We start from the raw sequence: 26532 nt of genomic DNA on the forward strand, positions 1-26532 counted from the left end.
TATTTTCTTAATTGTCTGACAGAAATAATACTAAGCACCGAAAAATTGTACAGAAGCTCATATACAATACTCAATTATTGCTTCATTCAAAAACACTGAAAATATACAAATTATATTTATTGTGCCAGACAATTGCATTAGTTGATTCATACTAAGCAAATGCTTATATTTTACATTCAAATTAGAGAAAGAAATCCATCTTTAATCATTTCTACATAGTAAAATGTAAAACATTAGTATAAGTGATTAAAAACTGACACTTTTATCATTATATTTCATGCATGCCAGCTGCAATATCTCTCATAAAACCTCAAGATGAAATATTTAATTTTTCTCTCAGAAAATTCAAAATAACAAGGACAACAAGAGTTCAAAAGTGGTCAAGCACACAGAATATCAAACGAATACTGATGATCACTTATAAAAACAATTAATGAATCTCCAAATGTGGCTAGTCAATGAAGATCAGATGAAAAAACATCACATTTCATGATGGAATGCAAATTTTTTACCAAGCATTTTAAAATATAAATGAATCAACCATTTTCTGAAGGTTTATCAGGTAACTTTACAGTTGAATCATGAATTCTTTTGGAATTTCTATTGACAGAATATTTTGTATAATTTTTTGAATTAGCTTTTGAAGAGTTGTTATGCTTCTGACGTAAATGCGAGGGTATAACAGATTCTTTAATGTGAACCAATTTTGTATCCATTACTTCACAATCAATTTGCATCATACTTATGTGGTCATCAGCTTCATCCACTGAATCTGAAAATTATATAAGGAAATATTTTAATTGAAAAAAAATTATCAATAATTGTTTCCAAATATTCAACCTAATGAAAATCTGAATTCAATTCAAGGAGAGCATTTAATAAGAAATTACATAATTATTGGTACAATATTAATAAATTCAGACTTAAAAATGAATTATTAAATTTATTTATCCAAGAATCATATACAAGTTTGTAATATTAATTATGTTTTCATGATCCAATACATTATAACAGCATTAATCCCCTAGAAAGACAAAGGAAAATCTAAATCAACTCTAGTTGTCACTTTATTTAAACTCTTGAGTTAAGTAAAAATCTAATTTTGGAAGATCAGTTTAAATAAGCCACAAATTTTACATTCTCTTATAATCCCACAAGAAATCAACATATTTTAAGAACTGATTTCAAAGGCCTAAAATAAAAAGATCACAACGCATATGTCTTTTAAAAAATATGTGTTATATAATATAAAAATTGAAAAAATAAATAATTGAAAAAATAAAATTAATGATAAAAAATTAAAAATAAAAATAAATAAAATTAATGACTGAAACACAGTTCCCACTATGGCAGAAGAAAAAAAAAAAGTTTTATATGAAGTCTTCTGAGATTCTCCGTGTAATTTTAAAATAATATTGCGCAATTTTTGTTAAAAATCAAATAATTGATTTCAAATTTTTGATTAAATAAATTATAGAAATTAAATTTCCTTAAACTCAGAGATGTAATTTTGCTGTAACAAGTGATATTCAGGAAAAAGATACCATACACAAAACAGTACCTTAATAAAATTATATTGAAAAAAAAAAAATGTAACAACTCACAAGCTAGCCAAAAATTTATATTAAGTATTTCAGTGGCATAACCAAAGCAGCAGTGCAAGAACACTATAAATGTTCAATAAATTTTTATCATTTTACTTAATAAAGTTAAATGAATTGAATGTAAGCAAAACATTAGACATACCTTGTTGTTTGAAGCAGCTTTATTTATTTATTTTTAATACTCAGAACAGCAAAGAAAATTAAAAAAAATTACTTGGGATTGAATATAATAATTAACTTGAAAGAAATCATACATAATTCACAGCTCTAAAAAGCCTACCTTCAAAAGCAAGCCTTGTTTTAAATTCAGCAGCAATCAAGATATATCAATGCACTGACATGTGCAAAAATAATTTTTAAAGGCTCTCATATCTCAAATAATAATAAAGATGAATGTGTGTTGAAGCTCTATAAGCCAGACTAATTAACCTAGAGTTACTAAATTTGGCACAGATATACTTAAGAGCATAGAAATTTGCACAGCAGAGCAATTTTTTTTAAAAAATTAATCCAAATTTTAATTAATTAAAAATTAATCTAAATTTTGCAGTTTTTTTAAAAAATAAATTACAAAAATATTCACACCCAAAAAATGATTTTCATATCATTTTAAAGTCCAAAAAATTATCTTTTCAATTATGCCAATTTTGTTGTTGTAAAATCCTTTAGTGTCGATTTAATTAACTTTGAAACATATTTTTTTCCCAAAAATATCTTCATTATTGTGAATGAAGCCTAAATCATTTCCATTCTTTAATCAATTATTCAATCATCCGATTTTCTTCCATTATTTGAAAGTTAAAAAAAGGATTCTGTATAATATATGTTCAGTTTACAAAAAAATTTAAAAAAAAAAAAAAAAAAGAAGAGAGAATTACAATACATAGAATTACAGGAGATAAGAGAACAGCACATTTACATTTTTAACAATGCTATGATATCCAAAACTGGGCTCTATTAGAAAACTCAGTGCACACAATAAGTAGACCAAATGTAAGATAATCAAAATAACATGGTTTGACTTTCTAGCAATTTGACAGAATCATGGACACGGAATTATATCTAAGTAATCTAACTGAAATTAAATATAAGTAATATCTCCAGTGAAACCAACTGGTCACCAAACAGAATCATGGACACGGAATTATATCTAAGTAATCTAACTGAAATTAAATATAAGTAATATCTCCAGTGAAACCAACTGGTCACCAAACTAGCCATTAATTCTGGGTTCATAAAATTTGTCAGCAAATTAAAACTAAATTAACTATTTGTCAGTATGATTTTTCAAATCATTATAATTATTTTCATATGAATATAACAGCCAAGAGAATTCAAACATTCAAAATACAGAAATTTTGACTGTTTGTAGATTTTTTTTGTATACATAAATGTACAAGATGATTTTGTATTAATATAAATGATAATTCATATTTAAAAAAATGTTTTCTTTCCATCATAAAAAATGAAATTTTAAGATGGGAAGGATTGTTCTATAAAAAGATGACTGGTAAAGAAGCAATTTACTATCCTCTTATTTAACATATGAACAAAATTATAATGCTAATGGTATAATTTCTTATTCATCAAATCTTTTATTTTACTTTTACATTTCAGATATGAAATATCTTAATAAAAAATAACATTTACTAGAGAACATAAATCATAATAATCTTTACCATTTAAAATCATTGCTGGCATCACAAATGACATTCGTGGACGAAGAGTCTGATTATGAGCAATAGCAGGAAGCAACAAATGATCCTATAAAATCAAATAAACACAAAATTGTAGAGAAAATACACACCAAATATTCAGCCTCTTATCGATTGGGGCATTATTTGATAAGTTTTTTAAACTTAGGAGTTAATAATAATAATAATAAAAAATCAGGATGATCATTAAAATTAAAGAAATATGTTCTCTGATTTAATTATAGGAAATTAAATATTTTGCAAAATAAAAAACAGTGCCAATAATGAAACAAAATTTCTTATATTTTACACAGTTTCAAAAAGAAATTATGAATTCTGTTTCCAGTTTAAGAATCAAAATAATAATTGCAAAACATAGTTCAAATTGAACTAATAATTTTGCAAGATATTATTTTCTGCATATTTTACTGAGAATTAAAATTGTAAATAAAATAGTGTAAGAAGCAATTTTCTAATAGAATTAAAATTTGTTTAATTATTTATAGTGATAATATTATTTAATGAAAGTGGTAGATAACATCACTTCAAAAGAAATCACAACTTTTAATACAAATAAACATTTTTAAAGATTATACTTACCCCTGAAAATGATATAAAATAAAATGAATCGTCTCGTCTATGTATTGCATCAAAGAAATCTTCATAATCTTTTCTTGGCGTTTGATAAATTAGAATTTCATTTCGATTTTTCTTTTTTGCCCTTTTAATAATAAAAAATGAATAAATAAGTACAATTAATGAAAATGCAAAATAGAAAGTAATTTATACTAAACTGAGCAATAATTTATGAACATTTTTCATTTCTTCTAAATGTAAAAATGCACAGAGAAATAAAATGCAATGGCAATATTTTACAATATTTAAATGAGAATTTAATGCTCTACAACAGTGGTTCTTAACCTTTTTAAGCCGCTACCCAAATTTGAGAAATATGTTCATGTCGCGACCCAAAAAAAAGTCAAAATTTTTTCATTGCTTTATTTTAGATCGTATTTTTAAAAAATCTTCAATCCTACGATGATGATTTTTTTTAACTTACAAATTTTTTATTTATTTTTTTATTAATAAAGATAAACAAAAGTACTTTTCGATCCAAGGAAAATTTAATTAATAATCAAGTGTTTTTAATAATTTTTATTGACCAAATTAAAATATATTTATAACTTTTTGAAAATAATCGACATTTTAACTTATTCCTAAAAAAAAAAAAAGAAATATCAATACATATGTTAAGTCTTTTAAATTTTAAATGCAAGTCATACAGTTTTAATGAGAACCTTGTGCTTGAATACACTTTGAAAGATCTTCAAAATCTCGGTTGAATGCTTGTCAAGGAGCACCTTATATCTATTTCAGGATTTAACTTGTTCCGGTAATTGTTTTTGATTACACTCGGAGCCGAAAAACCAGCCTCACACATATATGTTGTTGAAAAGGGCAATAATACTTTTAGGGCTTCTTTAACAATTATTGGCTTTTCGGTTTTTAATTTTAACCAGAAAGCACATAAAGATTCAGTGTTTTTGTAGAAATTGTATCGAAGTGCTTGGTCACTTTGTATTTCTATTAATAGTTCTTGAAATTGATTAATATTAACAAATTCCTCGCTCTCTTCCAATTCTCTCGCTTTTTAATCAGCTGATATTTTTTGATCTTGTTAATCACATTCATTTTCGATTGTTGATATTTATTCAAGTCGTCATTTCTAAAATGTCTGAAATTAGGTGTATTACTAACTTTTTTGGTTCGACTCAGCGCGACCCAAGAAATATGCTTCGTGACCCAATTTTGGGTCGTGACCCATAGGTTAAGAACCGCTGCTCTACAAGATAGAGAGTTCTCATTTATTAATTTTACAGTTTTGATTTATGTGCAGTTTTGATAATTCATTGCAAATACTTTTTATATTATTTGCTTTCCCTCCACTTAATTAAGATGTTAAGACCTTTCAAGCTATTAGTGAAATTTGTGCTGTAAATGGAGAAAGAGCTATGTTTTGATGTACATAGTTCTTTTTTTATGTACATCAGTAGTTTTTGTGCTTGAAGATTAAAATAATAATAATAATGAAATCGAACCAACTTCATTGTCAAATGGCTAGAATATTTGAAAAAAGAAAATTAATCTGGAAAATGCATATAAATTATTCCTCAATTCAATACATTCTGAAAAATAAATAGCATACCATATATCTTCTCTTATGCCTCTTTTTAAACCCAACTGTTGAAGCTTCGGGAAAGGTGGAACAACAGTTTTCACTGAATTTTTATTTAATTTTGAATCTTTCTGTTTTTGCTTTTTTTCTACACGCTTTACCCAGCCTAATAGATCATTTTCCAACCTGTTGAAAAAGAAGTTCATCTTGTATATTATGCATAAATAGGAAAAAAAAGTGGTTGATTGAAAAGTCTATTCTGACAAAAGAGATCAAATTAATTTTATTTACTTTATCAAAAGGACTTTAATATTTTATTCTTATTAAAAACACTTTTATATGATACACTCATCAATGCTACATGGCACATGCAAAGTAAGTACCTCAATGACAGCAGAAAGCAAATTAGAAGCAAAGCACAAAAAGATCAATGAGTTTACATTTAAATGCAATATGGAGTCAAAAATACTTTTTGATAATTTGCAGTATTCTGTATTGCAAGTCACGGCAGGCAAATACTTTATGATCACAACAATAAAAAGAATACATAAGAAATTTGATTTATATGATAAATAATTAAAATATTTATTAAAATTTTCTTTAACAATATGGACAATGTTACAACAAAATCAGCAGGGATACAAAAAAAAAAAAAAAAAAAAAAAAAATCAAAATCCCAATAAGTTGGGTTGTCTCTTATTTTAATAATCATGACATAGTAAAAATAACTTACATTTAAAAATTATTAAATATTAAAGCACAGAAAATATGTTTAAATGATATATAGAAATAATATAATTGCAATATCAGCATTTATAAATGATTTAAGTTAACATACAAAAACAAAAGCAGTTCACAAATTTAATATATATGCTTTTTCTCAGCAAATATTGGAGAAAAGTTATAAAAACAAGAAACACAAACTAAGCAGAAAAAAAAGAGGAAAAATTGGAATAGATTGAACCAGAATTTTTTTTCTTTTTTCATTACAATGGCAGTAACATTTAATTTCTTTAAAAATTCTACCACTTTGATACATGTATGAATAAAATACATATCATGCTAAAAAAAGAAATAAAAATGGCATCGTTAACATTTATGTGGCCATATCTTTTAAACCTTTTTTTTGGGGGGGGGGGAGGGGTATTTGACATTAATTCTAAGTACACCAATGTAATTTAGAAATAATTAGCAATTAAGTACCTGTAACTTACTTTTCTACAATTATTAAGAAAAAAAAAATGTTCACAAATGCAAGACATGGAACCTCAAGTCCTTACTTACAAACTCTTAAAGAAGAGTAACAAATACATAAACTTTGCTGCTTGTTGAAAAATCAATTTAAGAATAAGAATCCATATATTAATGGACATGATGATGGAAGAAGCAGGGTTACAAAATGATTATTTAATTTAAAAGAATAAAACTCATAAGATTAAAAATCATTTTATATTTTCTGTTAAGGAATTATTTATTCATGTGGACATTCAAGATTCTTATTTAATTATTAGTAATTTTATTAAACCTAAAGTGAGCAATATAAATAACTACGAACATTACAAGGGACATGTTTTAATATTAACAATTTTGAAAAATCGTTATTTTGAAGAGACATCTGGAAATGTCTATCACAGATCTGAATTCTAGAAAAACCCTTTGTGCTGGAAAAATGTTCTTATCAATGGGTATTTGTGATGCAAGAATGTTGCTCAAAATTTTGGACAGCAATATCGGTAGACTTAATTCTATAATAAGTTTTTAGATGAGATTCACATATATAACAGAACAGTAATATCATGAGGAACTGAACTGTGAAAAGGACAGATTTTTTCCATTATAACTTAATGGGGAAAATCTTACTTTTTTCAAAGAAACATTGAATAATATTTTTTTCAATTATACATCTTTAAAGAGTGATTATGAATCTTGCCACAATTACTAAAGTTTATAAAATATAAGAATCTAGCTCAAAGAATGAAATTCATATTATAAACAAAAAAGAAATTTCATTTACCTTAAGGATTCAGATTTGTTTATGAACTGTTGGCAAGTTGAAGTATTATAATACTTATTCCAAGATGCAATTAATGATGTATCATCTTCCTCTTTCAAAAAGTTGTTATGAAGTAATGGTGATGAAGAATTTACTTCCCGGGAACTATTTTCTTCATTCCACAATAAAATACGCCCAACTCGATGATTTTCTGTATCAGTTTTCATTGGTTTCAAGCTAACTTTATCGAATATTGATCTAAAAATAATTAATACAGCATTAAGAGAAGTCAGCAATGGACATTTCCTAAATATTTTAATGGCTGGATTTTTTTTTAAGCACTTACCCAAAAGATGCAAAATTAAAAGTCAGCATACATACAGCAACCATTAAGCAAACAGTTTTTTTCATCCCTTTAGATGTGAATGCTGCTTTCAACTTTGTAACCTGATTATAGATTAACATATATAAATAATCCATTCTTTAGAAAATTCATTACAAAATAAATAATACCTGAAGAATATAATTAAGTATTTAAAGTTAAGATTTAATCAACATTCAACCCATCTTTCAGGAGTTTCAACAATTATTCCGCAGATGTTTCGATATCAAGTTCCATTTCTTTATAATTGCATTTTAAAATTTATGCAGAGTTGGCAATCTAAACATAAATTTAAAAAATAATAATAACTATACTTTATAGGCAGAGAGAGTAAGGGATCTCTTTTGGGGATAATACTCATTCAAAGCAATTTAAATGGCTTAAAACATTAAAAAAAAACACTTTAAAATAGCTTTGTACAAGATATATAAAATTTAATCTAGGTAAAATAAAATATAATTCAAATTTAATAGAATTACCAACTGAAAAAATAAAATTATCAAATTAATAAGCAAAACATAAATATACATTTAAATAAAAATTTACATCAAACAAGGAATTATAAAAATATAAATGCTTCATAATTTTAAATGAAATTGCTTGAAGCAAGTAGCAATGCTTATTTGTATTATCCATAAAGAAATGACGTTGTGTTTTACATGTTGAGCATGTATTTTACATAAAATTACACTTTCCACACACAGGAATATGTTGCTAAGCGGGTAATGTTCCCATATACGGCCAGCCAATTAAAGGGTTCACTCAGAAATGAATTAATATCTCAAAGATTTTAGAGGAATGTGATCAATTGATTTTATTAGAATTATAGTCTTATTCAAAAAAAAAAAAAAAAAAAATTCAAAATTAGATTGATAAATTATGATACTTTGCAATAAAAATTTAACCACATAAAAGAAGCCATATAATTTGTTCTTAAAAAAAACAAAATGACATTTTTTTCAGAAACTTTTTTGGGTTTCAAAGTAGAAAGTTTCCTATTTGGAAAATTTAAAAAAATAATATCTTTTATTTGTGGCTATAGCACCAGTAAAGGTTAAACAACTTTTTTAGAGTAAAAATTAACAGAATATTTACCTCATTTTCAAGATCAATAATTCTATTTTTTAAACGACAGTTTTCTTCTTTAAGACTGGCATTTTCAGCTGCAACTTGATTTAACTCTTCTTCTATTTTTTGTACATACTAAATTTAAGTAGAGAAAATCGGAAGATAAGAAAGGATTTTTAATACATAAAATAAGAAACATAAAAATTTTAAAACAATAACTCTAGATCAATCTCTTTCATTCTACTTACTTCTCTTTTCCTTTTTCGAGATAAAGAAGCAGATTCTCTGTTTTTAATTATCCTTTCTTGCCTTTTTAAAGCAGCTGTGCATACCTGAAATTAATAAATCAAGCACAATGTTAATTTACAACAGTAAAAAAATAATATAGATAATCTATGAGCTAAAAAACTTTAATTATGAATATATAGTGAACAATTTTTTGAATTAAATATGCGAATAATTCTTGAAGTTTAAACATGTACCTAAATACACCAATACTGAATTAAACTTTAAACATATAGAATGTTTTTAAAGAAACATACTTTATCTGATTTCTTTTAATATTAACCCATAAAATAGTTTTCACATAAGTTTTTTTAAAGAGATTATTACACCAATCCATGTTAAATATCTATGATATTTTTAAGAATTAGATTCCTTACAATCATCTTATCTTACAAAAATATTTCATACTTTACACATGAAAAAAAGGGAGAGAACATTTTGGGAAATTCAATAACAATATGTACAAGAGAGGGGGGTGGGGGTGGGGAAATGGAAAATTATCACAGAAAATTTTTCAAGAATTTGCCGTTAAAAAATAATTTTAATTAACTGTTTCTAAGATGTAATTATTTATATCTTAGAAAAATTTGAATAAAAAAATAAATACATATAAAGGTAATCAAATTCAAACTTTAGGAATAAACAGAATTATTCATTAAAAATAAAAACTAATACAACATCAATATTCCTATTCTCTTAATCTCTAAAAGTAATAAAATGAGAAAATAGAGACAAACATATTTATTGCTGACAAATCAAATAATTCATTATAAATATTACAAGTATATTACAATAACCTGACAAAAATTTAAAAATAATTTAATACACTTCATTTTATTTACAAAAATTGACTATACAAATCTTTAAAGCATACTTCAATGAAAATAAGTGCGCCAAATTTATAAATAATCTACAGGTTCAGAGAACATTTTGGACTATTAAACTTTTTTTTTTTTTAGCTGAGGTAGGGATGGTGTAGTATCTCTTTCCGGGGAAGGTGGGAGGGGGATGGGAGACGATTCCAGACACACATTTAAAAAAAATGCATTAATTAATGAAACACAAAATAAATTTATAAATATATTCATTTAGAGAAATTTAACAGAAAGTTTAAAGTCAAATTAAGCTTATCAGCTATTTTAGATCAGTATTAATGAAAAAAAAAAAAAAAAAAACTGACAGAAGTACAAATTGTCAATGAAATCTTTATAATCTCACTTGAGTATTAACCTACAACTTATAAAATAAAAAAAAGAAGAAAATCTAAATTTATAAGTAAGAAAGCATTAACAATGCACCTCAATTAAATCAGATTTCTTCATTCCATTTTTTCCATTTGTAAAATTTGCAGATTTAGCAGTCCTAGTTTGTGCTGTAGGCTTTAAAATGCTTGGAATGGGTTCCTTGACTCGAAAAATTCCATTGGGTAATTTAACTAGTTGATCAGAGCTGAATGAGTGACCTAAAAAATAAAGGTTAATTCTGATTATTTGTGCAAATTATATATAAAAAATTCAAAATATGCAATTTAAGACAAACCATGATACAAAACTGTCTTCCAAATACAACAAAATAATTTCCTTTCATGCATACAACTGAACAGAACTGTACCAATATATATTTTCACTTGAAATAATGAAATAATTCATAATTCCCCATTTAAGTAAAGTTGTGATCAAGGGGCAAAATAATAATTTTATTATTATATTTAAAAGAGTTCAAATTTAGCATCTTTTTCAATTATTCATTCAAGATAAATAACTTTCTCTTTTTGTCCTTAATCATTTCTATTTTACATTAAAAATTGTTTCACTATTTCAATTCAGAGGTATATAGTATATAAATCATCACAATGCTTCATATTGTTATTTATGCTATATTCATATTTATTGTCTGAAGTAAACTATCTTCCTGACTTAAGCATCAAATAAAAAAAAGTTCAAATACAGTTGAAATTAACATTAATGTGCATTGTAATTATATAGCAAAGCAATATATACAAAATAGAAGAAACTGTTTTCAACAGCAAATATTATAGTTGATATTCCAAATTAGTGCAGATTTTGAGGGGGGGGGGGGAATAACATTACAATTTTATTTTCAGTTTATAAACATACAAACAGATTTCTGCAAGTAAATATTGAGAATATTCTAAACAGAAGTTTTGTACAGAAATAAAAGCTGAGAACAAAATTTCCAGATGCAAATCCTGCCTGCAACTGATTAAAAGTGAAAAATAAGAATTCCGTTAATATCAAAGAATATTTCAAGAAGCACAATTAAAATGAGATAGTTATAAAAGTAATAATAAAAGAAGTCCCTTAAATAATTAATAGTAACTGGAACAGTTATTAGTAATAAGATCATAAAAATATATTTATAAATTATCCTTGATATTTATAAAGACTATTCTTACCCTCATATTATTAAGGGAGGATGATAAAATTTATCATAATGACAAATAGTTTATAAATATGTTTATAATACTCAAAAATTTTACATCATTTTCAATTTTTGTTTGTAGAAAAATATAAAAAGGTTTAATATTATGATTCAAAATACTTTCACTACTTTTTAAATTTCTATACTACAAATTATCACAAATTATTCTGGAAATTAGATTAATAGCTCAATGGTTTAATTGCACAAGCCAATAATAAAAGATTTGCTGTAATCAAGATTTTTTAAATATTTTAACAAGCCAAACAATAAAAAGTTTAGAAATGTTAAATTTTATCCAGCATAACCCTTTAGAAATTATTATAGCATTTAAAATAAAAATATTGAAATAAATTAAAACAATAATTTTGAACCTTTGAAAAATAATTAGTTAAATTTTAAAATAAGTTATCAATAGAAATGAAAGATAATGAACAATACATTTTATAATTGATAATACTTTTATTTTTCATCATTCAATCTCACCTGCATTTGAATTTGACCTTAAAGTAGAAGTTGTATTATTTGGATTATTGCTAGTGGGCTTCGGTTGTATGCTCACTCTAGGTTTAACTGGATTGATCACAGAAAGTTTTTTGGTAGGAGGTACAACATAAGTCAAAGTAGGTACAGCACTCAATGAAACAACAATAGGAGTGCAAGAACCATTAGGTGGAGAGTTCGGCACTTGTTCAAGAAGTCCAGGTGGTGTTTGAGGAGGAGTTTCAGACAACACTAGATTGATTCCACTATTTGAGTCTTCATCAGGAATATTTATAACAGATGTGTCACTCTAAAGAAAGGGAAAAAGAAAAGTTATTTATAATAAAATGCTACTTATGATATAACCTTCAAAAAGTTAATTACAAATTTAAAACACACAGTCAATTACTTTATCTGAGTAAGAAATATATAAATTTATGTAATGAATTGATACATATAAGACTTTATCATTAATAATTTGAATATTAAAAATAAAATGAGTAATTAACAGACAGTTAAAAAGCTAATTTGCTTACAAATGGCTAAAAATAAAATAATTCATAAAATATATTTTTTAAAAAAAGGGATTTTTTTTTATTCACAATAAAATATTACAAATACAGATTACAATACACATATTAAATTCATGGAAATATCTTTATTCTAATTTTTATTTTCACTTGAACAAAGATATTGTGTATTTTTGCAATTTTCCAAAATGGAATTTTTTCTGAATGCAAAATTTTAACATGTAATATTATTCACACAATATTTTTATAACAAACACAAATGCTTTAATGCTAAATTTACAATTATGAATTTGTTGCAAGAAAATGGCAAGAGTAATCAGTGATGATTTTTAGTGACACAAAGGAAAGTGAAATAGATTAAGAACAGAATTTTCAACTTATTATTTCTTTATTATCTTTGGGGGGGGCAATAAATATTCTGCATGGTTGTTTCTAATTTTACCATATTTATTTCCTCTCATGGTTGTTTCTAGTCTTCACACTTTGTCCATAAAACCATTTATCAGAAATTCTCTTACTAATTATTTCCATCTGATTAATTAGTACAGATACCAGGTAACTTTATTGCGCATGAATCCATAATGGTATTGATAAATATTTGATGTTGAGCTTTTTATTATCATTATTTATTTCACTAACATTATTAAAGAGACATACAACTGTTAAATCCTAAAAAAAAAAAAAAAAAAGAAAAGAAAAAGAAATGAAAAAATATATACTGTCCTTTAGCCTTTTCTGAACAATTTAAAACCATACGATTATAAAAATTTCCATAACAAAAAAAGTTATGAGGAAAACTGTATCACTTGTTCAATGTAAACACTGGAGTTGGAGAAGAATTAAACAGGAAGAGAGAAGAGGGGGGAGGGTGACGTGATTCAAAAAAGAAGAACCAACATATGAAACAGATAAATGACAGTAAAATAACGTTTTAAATCTCAAAATGTGTTTTATTGGTATTGCTCACAGATTATTTTAAAAACTATTAATATTTTAATATGAAATTCTTACTGAATATATTTATGCTATGTTTTACAAACTGAAACTCAACTTCTTGTATATTTTCTCTTGAAAAAAATATTACTGGGAGCTTTAAAATGTTGAAATTTTACTCATCTTAACACTTGAAGTTGGTATACAAAATAGAAATTAAAATATGAATAATATGTGCTCTAGTTTCTTTATATTACTTAGACACCCAAAATATTGTAATTAGACAAGTATCATAACAGCAATTTTGCATGCTAGGTGACTAACAACTCACTTTTTCTCTAAAAATGTTACCCTTATTTATTAATTCCTCAAATAAATAGTGCAACAAACAAATTTGTATACAATAAGACAAAAGAAAGCTAATTTTCTAGGAGAAAATGTGAGTTTCTAATGTGCAATGTTTTAAAGATATAAAATAAAACATTGAACTAGACTGTTTTCTTCCAATTTTCCCAAAGTTTATGCGTCATATGTCTTCTTTATAAGAAATTTGTTTATTCATTCTTTCGTTGAGACAAAGTCAAAATTTACAGATAAATGCAAAATTCTAAAGCAGCTTTAATTTTATTATTTAAGAATTCAAAAGGGTTTTCCACTAATTTGGAAAATTTGATCTTTAATATAAAACAGCAATTACTGACAGGGGAGTAGGGACACCAATATGAAAAATCTAATTTACCATCCTTTATGATGTGAATAAATAATATTACTTTGAATATACAGAATCCCTTCCCCTCCAATTTCAGCAATTCATTATAATTATCAATAGGATCAATCCTTATATATGTATTTGACCCTTCAAAGTGGGAAAAAATCATTGCTTAGGAACCCTGAGTCCTTGCTCTTGACAAAGATCTCAAGTCACATTCTTTTAATTTTAGTCATTCGTTCATTTACTGGTGCTTATATTATTATAATAAAGCTACAATGTAAAACAACTTCTATAGAATCTCATTCTTATATTCTGTTTTAAATGAATTGGCATTTGTCATGAATTAATTAAAAACCATAAACTGAAAAGTTTAGTAAGTAGTCATAATTTTCAACAGGCAGGCTGATAGTAAATGGATATCTATTTCACTATTTCTAGGGTGTTATAGTCACTTAAGTGTCCATACAATAAATCTCTATACTTGTTGAAACAATCTTATGCTTTGTATTAGAATCAGCAAACTTTCAGATTACATGCTCATTTTTTTATCTACAAACTCTTAAGGTTTACCTTTTATAATCATCGGTAATTACATCTATTTTTGTGTACATTATTTGAATTACAGCAAGCTTGAAAAAATACAAGATAAATAAACAAAAAAATAAAAGACATAAAGTAACTTTGATGTGATATTAAATTTTCAGATTCATAACAAACTATTAAAGTAATTGCAAAATAGTAGCAATTGACTTTGTTAGTAATAAAATAAGTTTATTATGTAGATTCAATTATTAAATAATAGCCTTAGATGTATAAAAAAAGTATTGCAATAAAAATAATTTATATAGATTTATATTTTTTATATATGATTAATTTCTGGCAGGCAGTTTTGAATTTTAAAATTTTATATTCAAATAATATATAAGCATCACAGATGTAAATTTTGTTAATACTTAGTTTGGAGTTTTCACAGGGTTTGCATCCTCTAGATGGAGTATGTTCTCATTAGAACAAGGAGATTTACTTTTTCAGTAAGGATCATTCCAAGATCAAAATGATGATAAATATTAAGCCAGTATTCTAGTTTAGATCTCTTTAACAGTAGTCTGCCAAAAAATGATTCAACAAACTTATGGGGAAAAAAAAAAGCTTGATGGCATTTTATTTTTAATACCAGCAAATATAATGGCAATTTTGTACTTATTCTGGTCCATAAATGCAATGCATTGCATTTGTTTAAGTCTAGTATTGCATAAAAAGCACTGATCTTTTCTCTGCTTGCTTTATCACCATTATAGGGCATTACATTTTGAGGATATAATCGATTCCTTTAATAATAATCTAAATTTATATTATTTTTTCTTTTTTTTCCCAGTGGTATATTAGCTTTGTATTCCTCTGGTATATTAGTCACTCTATAAGACACATATTTCTGATATCTAGATCTAGATAAAAATATACACACACAAGTCAAATAAATTTTGTATTAAATGGTTATGACAGTGTAAAATATAAAATCAGTAAAGAAAAATAAAATTTAAAAAATGAGAAAAGTTGTGAATTAATGCACAGTAATTTATCAGATATTAATTGTATTTTTAGATACTTAAATGTGAGCAACCTATAGCAAAAATTCATAAATCTTTACACCTATAATGTTCCTGAAAAAGGCTGAAAGTATTCACAATAATCACCAATAAATAATAATAACTTGTGGCAAATAGAGGGAAATAGTGGTGCTGGAGGCCCAGACAATCTATCCAACTATGACAGTAAATATAACTTTAAATCAGCCAATTTTATTTGTGTTATCTTTTCTAAACAATTATTTTACTATGATATAAAAATGAGGAACAAACAAACGGCAGAGATATCAAGATAATTTACAAATTAAATACTATCAAAAAGTTCTATATTTTTTATCCCTCGTCCTCCTTATCAGCCATTTTCACCTATTCAAAATTAGTACATTTAATTTACATAAGTTTAGTGAGACTCTATGGTATTACTAAGATTAAATAAATTAAAATGAAAGTGAAATATGAATCTAGCTCAGAAATCTAATATCAAACTCCATGGATTTAATATTAAAAAAAAAAATACCTCGGGTGAAGTCATTCCATTTGAGCAAGGAGAAAGTGGCTCTGTTTTTATGTCAGCATCTTTGAAACAGTCTTTTAGAATATCATCTATAGTTGAATTACAGAAATCCATATTATCAACAAAATCAAGTCCTTGAGTGTTACCACCATTTAGTTGTCTTGACTGATTTTCCAGCTATAAACCAGAAATGTATAGAAAGTTAATTTCAATATGCATTGCATTAATTAATTTTACACTACATGAAAAATATGTTTGATTAGATTCTGCCTTTCTATGAAAACATTAAGATTTGAATCGATAATTTCTATTAGCATATTTTAGTAATTATTCATTATCTTTTAAATCTGCAAAGAATATTTAATTATAAAACACTTTATCACATTTTCAAAGTATGAGAAAATAAACTGAAAGTACTATAGAGACCGAGCTGAGCTTGGTAATTTTTCTTTTGCTTTCTTTCTGTCTTTTTTTTTTTTTTTTTTTTTTTTAATAAAATTGTGTTTTTTTTCTGAGAAAATATTTAGATGCAAGTCACATGCTGATTACATATGAATATTTTTCAATCTTACCAACACATCAACTGGTAAAATAAAAAAACCCATGAAAAAGCATTTAGTTTAACATGGTTTTCAAAACAATCTGCTATATTACAGAATTCATTTTCACAGTTTATCTAACATTACTTATATTTTTAAATTTACACTCAGTTTTACCAAGGTGAAATTGGGTCTGAGATGACGATACACGACATTGTCAGCATGAGAGCAGATAGAAAAAGGCTGTAATAGTATACATATGTAATATATTATGTAATATATATACATAAAAAAAAAAAAAAAAAAATGTTAGAGCTGTTTCTGAGATACACAAAATAAATAAATTTATTTATATATAAAAGAATGGCTAGTTTAAAGTTAGGTTCTACCTGGGCTGGAAGCAATATCTCTTGGTCTCTAATAGTTAGTTATAAAAAAAGGTTTTTTTTTTTTGGGGGGGGGGGGGGAGGAAAGATAAAATTGCATTTTGACTGGAAAAATATCTATATAGATAAACTTTAAAAACTAAACATCTAAATATAAAATATCATCCAAATCTTTATTGCCATTTTCGAGATACACGAAGTAAATATATATACAGGAATTGCTCGTTTCAAGATTTAAGATACAAAGATTAAATTTATCTGTCACAAAAGTATATATATATACTTTGCTATTTAATATCAAAATAGAGAACTATTTTAAGATATCAAACTAACTGAAAAAAATTTCTAATAAAAAATATCATGATAAAATTATCGGAAATGTTTCAAGTTTGTTCTAAGCAGCAACTTATTTTCAGTAAATAATAAAGTTTTAAAAAATGATCTTGCTAAAAAATTTGTATTTCCAGAAATATTGCTGCTAACTCATCAAATTTCATATTAAACTAAATTAAAAAATAAATATAGAAAATAAAAAAATTATATGTGTTAACTTCCAATTTCTAACTTTGATATGTCACAAAATGAAAGGATATTAATATTGTAAAATTATATTAGTAGGTATAAAAACTAACAAAAAAAATTCTTTTCAACAATAGACTAACAAATAATTGAGGTAACAATTTAATGGAATAAGCCAAGAAGAAAAGTTACACAATAAGAATCGTTAAAAAAAAGCAAATAAAATGTGTGTGTATATATATATATATTAGAAATTGCATGATTGAATAGAAGACACTTTTGAATTTTTAACTACATTTAATTTCATCATGGGATCATGAACAAGGAAGAAGCAACAATATACGTCAATCTACAGAGCGAAATTTTTCCTTCAGTGGGTTTTACAGTGAGATTTTGATAGGGATTTCTTTAACATGTGTAGATTTAGGATAAGGAAATATAGGTATCTTGAAAAGAATGTGGTAAACCTGCTCAGTTCAGACAGCAGTTTTGTAGAGCATGTATAGCATTAATTCATTTTTTTTAAAAAATGGGAAGAATAGGAATCAGAAAATAAGAGAACATTTTAGCATGAAAATATGGGCTAAATTAAGATAAAAATTAGGAAATTAACTACAATTTTTGCCTAAGAGATATCATTACATACGTATAATCAATAAAAGGAATACCATAAAAAATATATGCAGAAAAGTGCTCTTTTGTAATACAATAAATTAACAAATGAAAAATATATTGATACAAGCAACAGCACACATTTTTTATATGACCTAAAAACACAATTAGGATTATTATTTTCATTCACTGATATTAGTATCAATATATTATGCTTAATAATGTGGTTTAAATACTCATAATTTAAAAATTTTTACTTACTGTTATAGATATATTTAATTTTTAATATCTTTGATTCAGTGATAAAAATAAACTGTTCCTAAATCATACAAAAATAATTTTTAAAAATAAGATATTTGACTTTAAGAGACATTTTTTTAATCTTATTAATGAAGAAAAATGCTGTCTAGATATAAATGCATTTATATATAGTCTGGATTATTGGTCCTCTTGAACCTTTTAAATTCAAAACGCCGCCAACTTGTAGAGAAAAAAAAGTAAGGATAGGGAATTTATACTTATAGGAAAGTGACACTGCTAAATTTATTGTGGCAGGTTACAGCACCCTTAATGTAATAGTATTTTCAGGTATTATCCTACAATATTTCCAAGTAAAGCAATGGGGAAATGAAATTTAAGCAACAAAAAAGTAAAAAAAAAAAAATTATACTAAAAAAATCAATAAAATCCACTCAAGAAGGGAATTTAAAAATACATTTTTCAGTCATAAAAAGTTTATATTTTTTATCATAGATACCTCTGGTAATTTTACAGATAACTCCATGAAGCTTTTTCCTACATATTTATTAATGTATAGCATACATATTTTAAAATGGACTTTTTAGCTGATCTCTCTTATTTTTGATAACTTTCTTATTTCACCATTGTAACCTGTCTCAATAAATTCTGCATAATCATTTTTATATCAATACACATTCCTCCCTTAGATATACAAGATGCCATTTTTAATCTTTAAAAGGACTTAACTGATTATTCTCTGTATGTGCATTCATATATACAACGTCTGGAAATGGTCAGAGAATGAGAACTAATACTTTTTTGGTTTTTCATATATTTGCTTTCAGATTTATTTTTTTAATTGAGTTTCAAGTAATAAGCTGAAAGTGAAAATTTAAATTGATTAATTTTTAAAAAAAATTTACATCCAAATAATTTTCTCCCTTAATTTTTAGATCATAATATAATCATTTGAGCTGAGTATATAATGGCAAATCAGCAATGAAATTTTAAAAAAAATTAAACATTTATAAATATATATCTAGTGTAAGGTTTAATATAGCAATACACTAACTATGCTTTTATAAATGTCCATTTTGTTTGTTATTTAAAGATTATTTTTGTAATAAATATTCTTTGTTTAATTTAAAGTGATAACATATATTGAATGAGACAAGACAGCTCAGTTTTTGAAGCTTATATGTTGGCTTGACCCTCCTTTGTCCTTCTGCTAATTTTTAAAAAAATGCATAGTAAAAATTAAAAAAAAAAAAAAACTGGTCAAATCACAAGTGTTGCATAAAAAGTAGATACAAAAGAAAATTTCAAATTTAATACCTGCAATTCTTTCCTAAAACTTTCTAAAATATTTTGATCTTCTAAAGGTACATCCAGAAAATCATCCGTTTCTAAATAATAAACAAATAGTTAATAAGTAGAAAAGACACAATTAATAATAAAATATCATATTTCATAAGACAAAAAAAATCAGCACAAAGCATTTTTATAACAAATAAATATGTTTCACAACGGTATAAAATCCAACATATGGCATTTTATTAGTTCTTTAATTGTCATAAGTATATATATATAAAATGTAAAAACACACAAATATTTTTGCAGCAGTTTCATGGCTGAAGAGAGAAGATTGTTGTAATTTTAAACTTCACTTTATTCCAGCACATAAGGTATAATTTATGTACAAGCAATAAGAGATGTGATACGTCAATCTACAGCACAACACAAGAGCGAAAAAGAATAAATATTTTTCTCCAGTGATTATATACTATGAGATTCATTTCTTTACTCATGTTGATTTAGGTAAGGGAATATAGGTATCTTTTATAGAAATTTGTTTAGCTTGACAGATTTTTATCCCTTCACTTGAAGCATGTGACAGTGCTGATTAAAGCAATTTTACAGAGCTCATGTAGAATTAAATAAAAAAAAGTGTAATTGGATCAGAAAATAAGAGAACATTTTAAAATTAAGCTAATATGGGTAAATTAAGATAAAAATTAGAAAATTAATTAGAATTAAATTGAGATTTTAAAATATCATTTACACACACACACATGTTCTTCAAAACTACAAAATGCCTTCTTTCATCTAGATCTTTAGAATGAATGGTTTTGATGTGCGTTTTACCTACAAAATGCTCATACTTTAGAATAGGGAAAAGAATACAAATATATGGGAGACAAAGATATGTCATATAGAATCATACACCACTGGGGAATGATTTATAAAAAATCATAATATGTTATCATAATATCTAAATAACTCTGTTTAGATGCTGCCATTTTGAATTAGTTCAGTTATTTTATTATTTAAAATTAATATTTTTACATAAATGTGATACCTATCAAACTGAAATCTACAGTATTACTGATTAAATGTAAATGAAAATAACAGTAAATTAATAAATTATAATTAGAGAATAGTGTTTACTGTTCTGCTTTTAGAGGCATTTTTGTTTGCCTTAACTTTCAGATAATTCTTGTTACTTTAAATCCAATATAACTAAAAACATTTGGGCAAAACCCCTGGCGTCAGAAATTAGGAAACAAAATAAAGAGAAAAGTCCAAAAAGAAATGGCAAACTTTTATACGAAAAAGTATCGACATTTTTAATAAGTGAGGGCAGTTTCACTTAAAAGAAAAGCTTGTTTTTACTTTCAAATAAGAAGCATATTACATACATATTCTAAAGTAAATCCACTGTCATAATTAGAGATGAACTTTTAAAATATTATTTTATTCATTTTTTAAAATTAATATTATATCAAAACAGTTGTAGAGAAAAGAAATCAGCTCAGTGCAAAGGTATACTTTTCTAGTAACAGACATTTAAAAATAGTTACAAATCTTTGTAAAAAAAAGATCTATTAATATGTTATTAAAAATTGTATTATCAAATCATTTTTTAACTGATTAACAAAAACGAATAGTCTAGATTTCTTTATACGGTAAAATAGAATATCAAAATAAAAACCGGCAACACACCAAATTGAAAATCCTCATCTGTCAACATATTGTCCACAAAATACTGTGGATCAATTTTACTTGAGACACAATCTGAAGTCATTATTTTTTTTATGCCATCAGATTCAGTACACACACACACAAATAAAAATGTTTACATTTTATTTAAAATTTCCAAACAAATAAATTAAATGGTCTGCCACGATTGCCTGAAGCACAATAGTCATTGCCATCATTCGAAGACTAAAAGAGCCCTTTCGATTTACTGATAATTTCTAAAGCCATAAAATTAATTTATTACGTTTTTCCACATCAGCATTGCTTTAAATTTCAGTTGTATAATTCATATTAAAACTTTTCAACCTACAATAAGACATATTACTAGGATATTGATTAAGGAAAAAAGAAGAGGAGGGAAAATTGTGGAGAAGTTTCGATTTCATAGTTGCTAGCAAGGATTACAGAGAGCACCGTTGTCATTGCAAATATCACCAAGTGTGTGTATTTTTTTTTTTTCTTTCTTTCTTCGAATGCGTGATTGTATAGTACAGTAGGATAGAAAAAACGCACAAAATTTTAGCAAAATTTAATTCACGTCAAGTTGTAATTTGATTTAAATAAGTCCCTAATTCCCCCTCTGTTTATAGTTAAATCATAAGAGCAGTGACGGATAATGACAATAAGAGGTCACAGGCTGCTATATCTTGAGGTATCAGATCTATATCTATCTGATATATCTTGAGGGACTTCCTGAAAAAACTGTATTGACAAGAATTTAACGGGAACTAAACTTATTTGAGCTTTTGACTTTATCTTCATGCTTGTCTGCTAATATCGTTTAATAATTTGAAAACAATTCCTGTATGCTATTTAACGCATCTACAACTTTCATATTTCTCCTCATCTGCACAAAGAGTATGCTTATTTTCGACATAGTTTATATATGCATGTAAAATGTAATTTTATGAACAACATTTGATTTGATGCAAGAGTCGTGGAATTCTTTAGCGACTTTTATTCTTTATAATTACAAGGAAATAGTCCAATTTTTATATACTTTCAATAGCCTTTACCCAAGCTCTGGTGAATACGCTATAGCTTAAAAATAAGAAAGCAGAAAGTAGGAAAGAAAGGCTATGAAAATATTTTGAACTTATAGTGTTTTAAAAAAGAATTTGCCCACGCAGTGTCTCAGAATCAAGGCATTATATGAGAAAAATATGATCGCGTACAATTTAGAGGTTAAAGATAGAGGAAACATTTTTAGCAAATACACAGCTACAAATAAATAAATAAACACACACACACACACGGGGGCGCGCGCGCGGATTTGCCGTATATCTGTAGATTGATCGGATTTCTATATCTTGGATACAGGGCCGAATATCTGGGGTAGGGTGTGCGGCCGGATGCTATGCATCGGGGTCCCACGATTGAGGCCCCCTTCAACCTGATCAAGAACTAAAAAAAATGTTCTGAACGGTAATAGCGGGATGGAAAGAGGAGAGAAAGAAATTTCACTGAAACAATCGATGGGTTTTCAAATATACGAAGTTTATTGATATATTACAGTTTAGTGTAAGTGTGCAACATATTATAAACATAAAGTATGGTCATTTACCACTCCTACTAGGTTACATTGTTACTTTGATAATTCATATTATAAAATGTTTAATATTGTTAGATCTAATCACGTCCGTGCCAAGGAAGTATCCCTCTAGGTGTCAAAACTCGGTTTCCAAAAAAAAAAAAAAAAAAAAAAAGTTAAATTAAAAAAAGTCATGAGTAGATTTGTTTTGTTGTCTATGAAATAATTCTGGCAATAAAATGGCTTCGACTTCAGAATTTACAATGGGGTTAATTCATGTGACGTGAAAGTCCCATGTCATGTACTTCTGGCGCATGGCATTTAATTTCATCCGCACCACTTTCGTCGATCAGTCTGACATTAACGTTCTCCGCCAAGTATGAAGCGGATTTTTTGTTTACATTTGAAGTTATAATTTTGGAGTCATTTTCTTTCCTCTTATTATGTGTTAACAGAGGAAATACTGGTGTGCTGATGGATGCATGTTTTAATGCGAAACACAAGAGTGACTGCCATTATAAAATGTTTTCTTATTTTCCTTTCACCAATCCTGAATTGGTTGATAGCTTTGGTATAAATTTTTTTTCAAGCCTTTGAAGCCCTTGATATGCTCCGATCATTTTGAATAGTTCATTCAGTGTGTGTCCATTTATTAAATATAGCTGTTCCAGTAATTTGTTAGAAAAACTCTTCGAAGAAAAAAAAAAAAAAAAAAATTGACAGCGATTTGCCGTCATAAACAATCCAACAAAATCGTGAGTGCATTTCTAATTTACTTTAGTCACATTTGATGAAATTTCTGATAATTTTGAATATGCTTAGAAGATGCTTTGAATATGCTTTAAAATGTTTACATGAATATTACATTGCATTTTTTACAAAATCTTATCTAAAATTAATTAATGTAAGTAAACAAACTCCTGTTGCAGAAATAACAACTGCTATAATGCTAAACTTAGGTGGAAGTGAATATTACTAGTTTTCTAATTACATTTGCAGATTTGTTATGGATTCAAAATGAATTTATATCAAACAAACTTTTTATTGTTAAAAATGAAATGTCAATAGTTTATTGTATTTAAACTGAAATTGACTGTTATCATAATAGCCTGTTATAACACTGTGCACCTCAGTGATTTCTGTTTTAATAAATAAAGGTCTTTTCATTGAAAATCAATTTCCATATCAACATTTATTATATAATTTTTATTCCCAACTTCATTGCTACAGGCATGTTTCACTTTTTTTTTCCTATCTTTAACCTATTAATTTTGAATTATAAAGTTCTGTGAAAGCATAAAAGTGTTTCTTTCAACTCCTCTTTATATCCTATTTAACTTCTCTCTCTCTGTGTAATATATATATATATATATATATATATATATATATATATATATATATATATATATATATATATATATATATATATATATATATATATATATATATATATATATATATATATATATATTATGACCTTATTCTTGTTTGTTAAATTTACTGTATTGTATGTTTTTGTTTTATTTTATGATATTCATCCAATGTAATTTTTATCAATGTAACTCTAGCATTTAAAAATTTTTCATAAATGTTCTGCTTTAAAAGTATATTGTTCAACATTATGTTTTTATTAGTGATAAAAAAACTATTCTTTAATATCTAAGATGTTTCTGTTGAATAAAACTGATTTCATCATTTACATTGACATTCTTGTCATTCTGTGTTTATATTATTTCTAAGTGTCTAGAAAAATAAATGTTGATAAATAGTAAATAGTTTTTTTTAGTTTTTTGAATTAGTGAGTACATTGAAACATACATTTGATCTTATTTTTTCAAATAATTATCACATATGTTTTATCTCTCTCTCTCTCTCTCTCTCTCTCTCTCTATATATATATATATATATATATATATATATATATATATATGTGTGTGTGTGTGTGTGTGTAATGTGTAAATAAAAATTAAATAAAAATTATGAAAGCGTGATTTTGTTTGTTTTCCTTAAATGATTTCTACAAATTAAAATGAAACTATTTATTCATAAGTTGCATAGATTTAAAAGAAGGTATCCATACCTTTTAAATTTCATAATTTGAAATTGTAAACATAATTTATTCTATTTATACTAATTTGAGTTTCATGTTCTTTCCTCTGAGCAAACTGAAAACATCAAAGTCTCAATATTTATAAAAGTAATTACATAAAAAAATATAATAATTTTATTAGTAAGCTTTAAAATATTAACTTATCTAAGACTAATAATTATTTTTAAAAAGAACTAACTAGGGGAACTATATTCATAAGATTCAACATTCAATAATATTTAAATAATATGCAAAAAAAGAACATATGTAATTTTTTAAAAACACTGCCATAGTCATTTGTCAAAATGTATCCTTCGAATAAAAAAAGGGGGGGGATGGATATGGGAAAGGAAAGAATAAAGCGGCACCAAACGAATTAAAAAGCGATGTTAATTAATTATGCAAAAACTATAATTCCATTGAAAATACTAATTAAAATTTTAATATAAGAAATAAAATTATATAACTAAGAAAATTTGGAGAAAATAATTCAAAATAATATCTTTTTAAAAAAAATCAGAAATTTTTAATAATTGATCGGCTAGCGTAATATTTACTAAACAATTGTTTCGTCAACGTTATCGGCAGACATCACGACATGCGCAGAACGGTTGAAAATTGAACAGAAGCTGTTTGTTTGGTACCTGACACGTGACCGTGAATTGACCCCATTCAAATTTCAATTGAAAGTACCGTATAAACTACAGAATATTGCAATAAAAGTGTTGAAACTGTGAAAATCTTTGAAGAACCATATGTTTATACACATACGATTGAAACAGAAAGTAACGACGAAAATGACTACAAATGCGATCAAGTGCATATGAGTGATACAGTTTCATGACCAAGCATTATAACTTATTAGTTTAAAATATTTTGTGTTAGAAACATACTGACACAAAGGAGTTTTTGCTAAGAATGCTGTAGGAAGATCATTTCCCCCTAATTACTACTTTAAAAAAAAGCGCAAAATGGTGAAATGCAGCTGGTTGATTTATTCAAAAATGCAAGACCCGGTATCTTTTTTTTTTACTGTACATTTTTTTTTCCTGAGGAAATGAAAAATCTACACGATTTATAGGTATTTATAATAAATAGAGAAAGTTATCATCTGTAACTAAAGATCATGAGCGTTCTATTTGTCACTTAATTCATTTATTGCTTAGAAAGAATTACTG

General features: G+C 25.9%; 1 protein-coding gene across 1 annotated transcript; it reads right to left on the bottom strand.

Moving 5' to 3' along the window:
- Nucleotides 1-21873, bottom strand: LOC129963453 (cyclic AMP-dependent transcription factor ATF-6 alpha-like). The gene is made up of 13 exons (XM_056077828.1): nt 21699-21873; nt 20031-20101; nt 16403-16576; nt 12128-12434; nt 10501-10664; nt 9166-9249; nt 8945-9052; nt 7814-7914; nt 7489-7725; nt 5505-5660; nt 3899-4019; nt 3284-3368; nt 1-772 (listed from the first exon to the last, which is right to left on the bottom strand). The coding sequence occupies exons 1-13, from the start codon at nt 21778-21780 to the stop codon at nt 537-539; spliced, it is 1926 nt and encodes a 641-aa protein (XP_055933803.1). The 5' UTR covers nt 21781-21873; the 3' UTR covers nt 1-536.
- Nucleotides 21874-26532: the final 4659 nt, after the last annotated feature.

This window comes from Argiope bruennichi, chromosome 3 (genome assembly GCF_947563725.1).
Source record: "Argiope bruennichi chromosome 3, qqArgBrue1.1, whole genome shotgun sequence".
Classification (NCBI taxonomy): domain Eukaryota; kingdom Metazoa; phylum Arthropoda; class Arachnida; order Araneae; family Araneidae; genus Argiope; species Argiope bruennichi.

Bases quoted from the DNA above. Each gene is read 5' to 3' on its own strand.
- LOC129963453 (XM_056077828.1), bottom strand. From the start codon at position 21,780: ATGACTTCAGATTGTGTCTCAAGTAAAATTGATCCACAGTATTTTGTG. The intron at 9,250-10,500 runs GTGCATTGTTAA...TATTAATTTCAG, and splicing joins AGAAATCTGATTTAATTGAG to GTATGCACAGCTGCTTTAAA. The intron at 3,369-3,898 runs GTAAGTATAATC...TTGATTTTATAG, and splicing joins ATTTTATATCATTTTCAGGG to GATCATTTGTTGCTTCCTGC.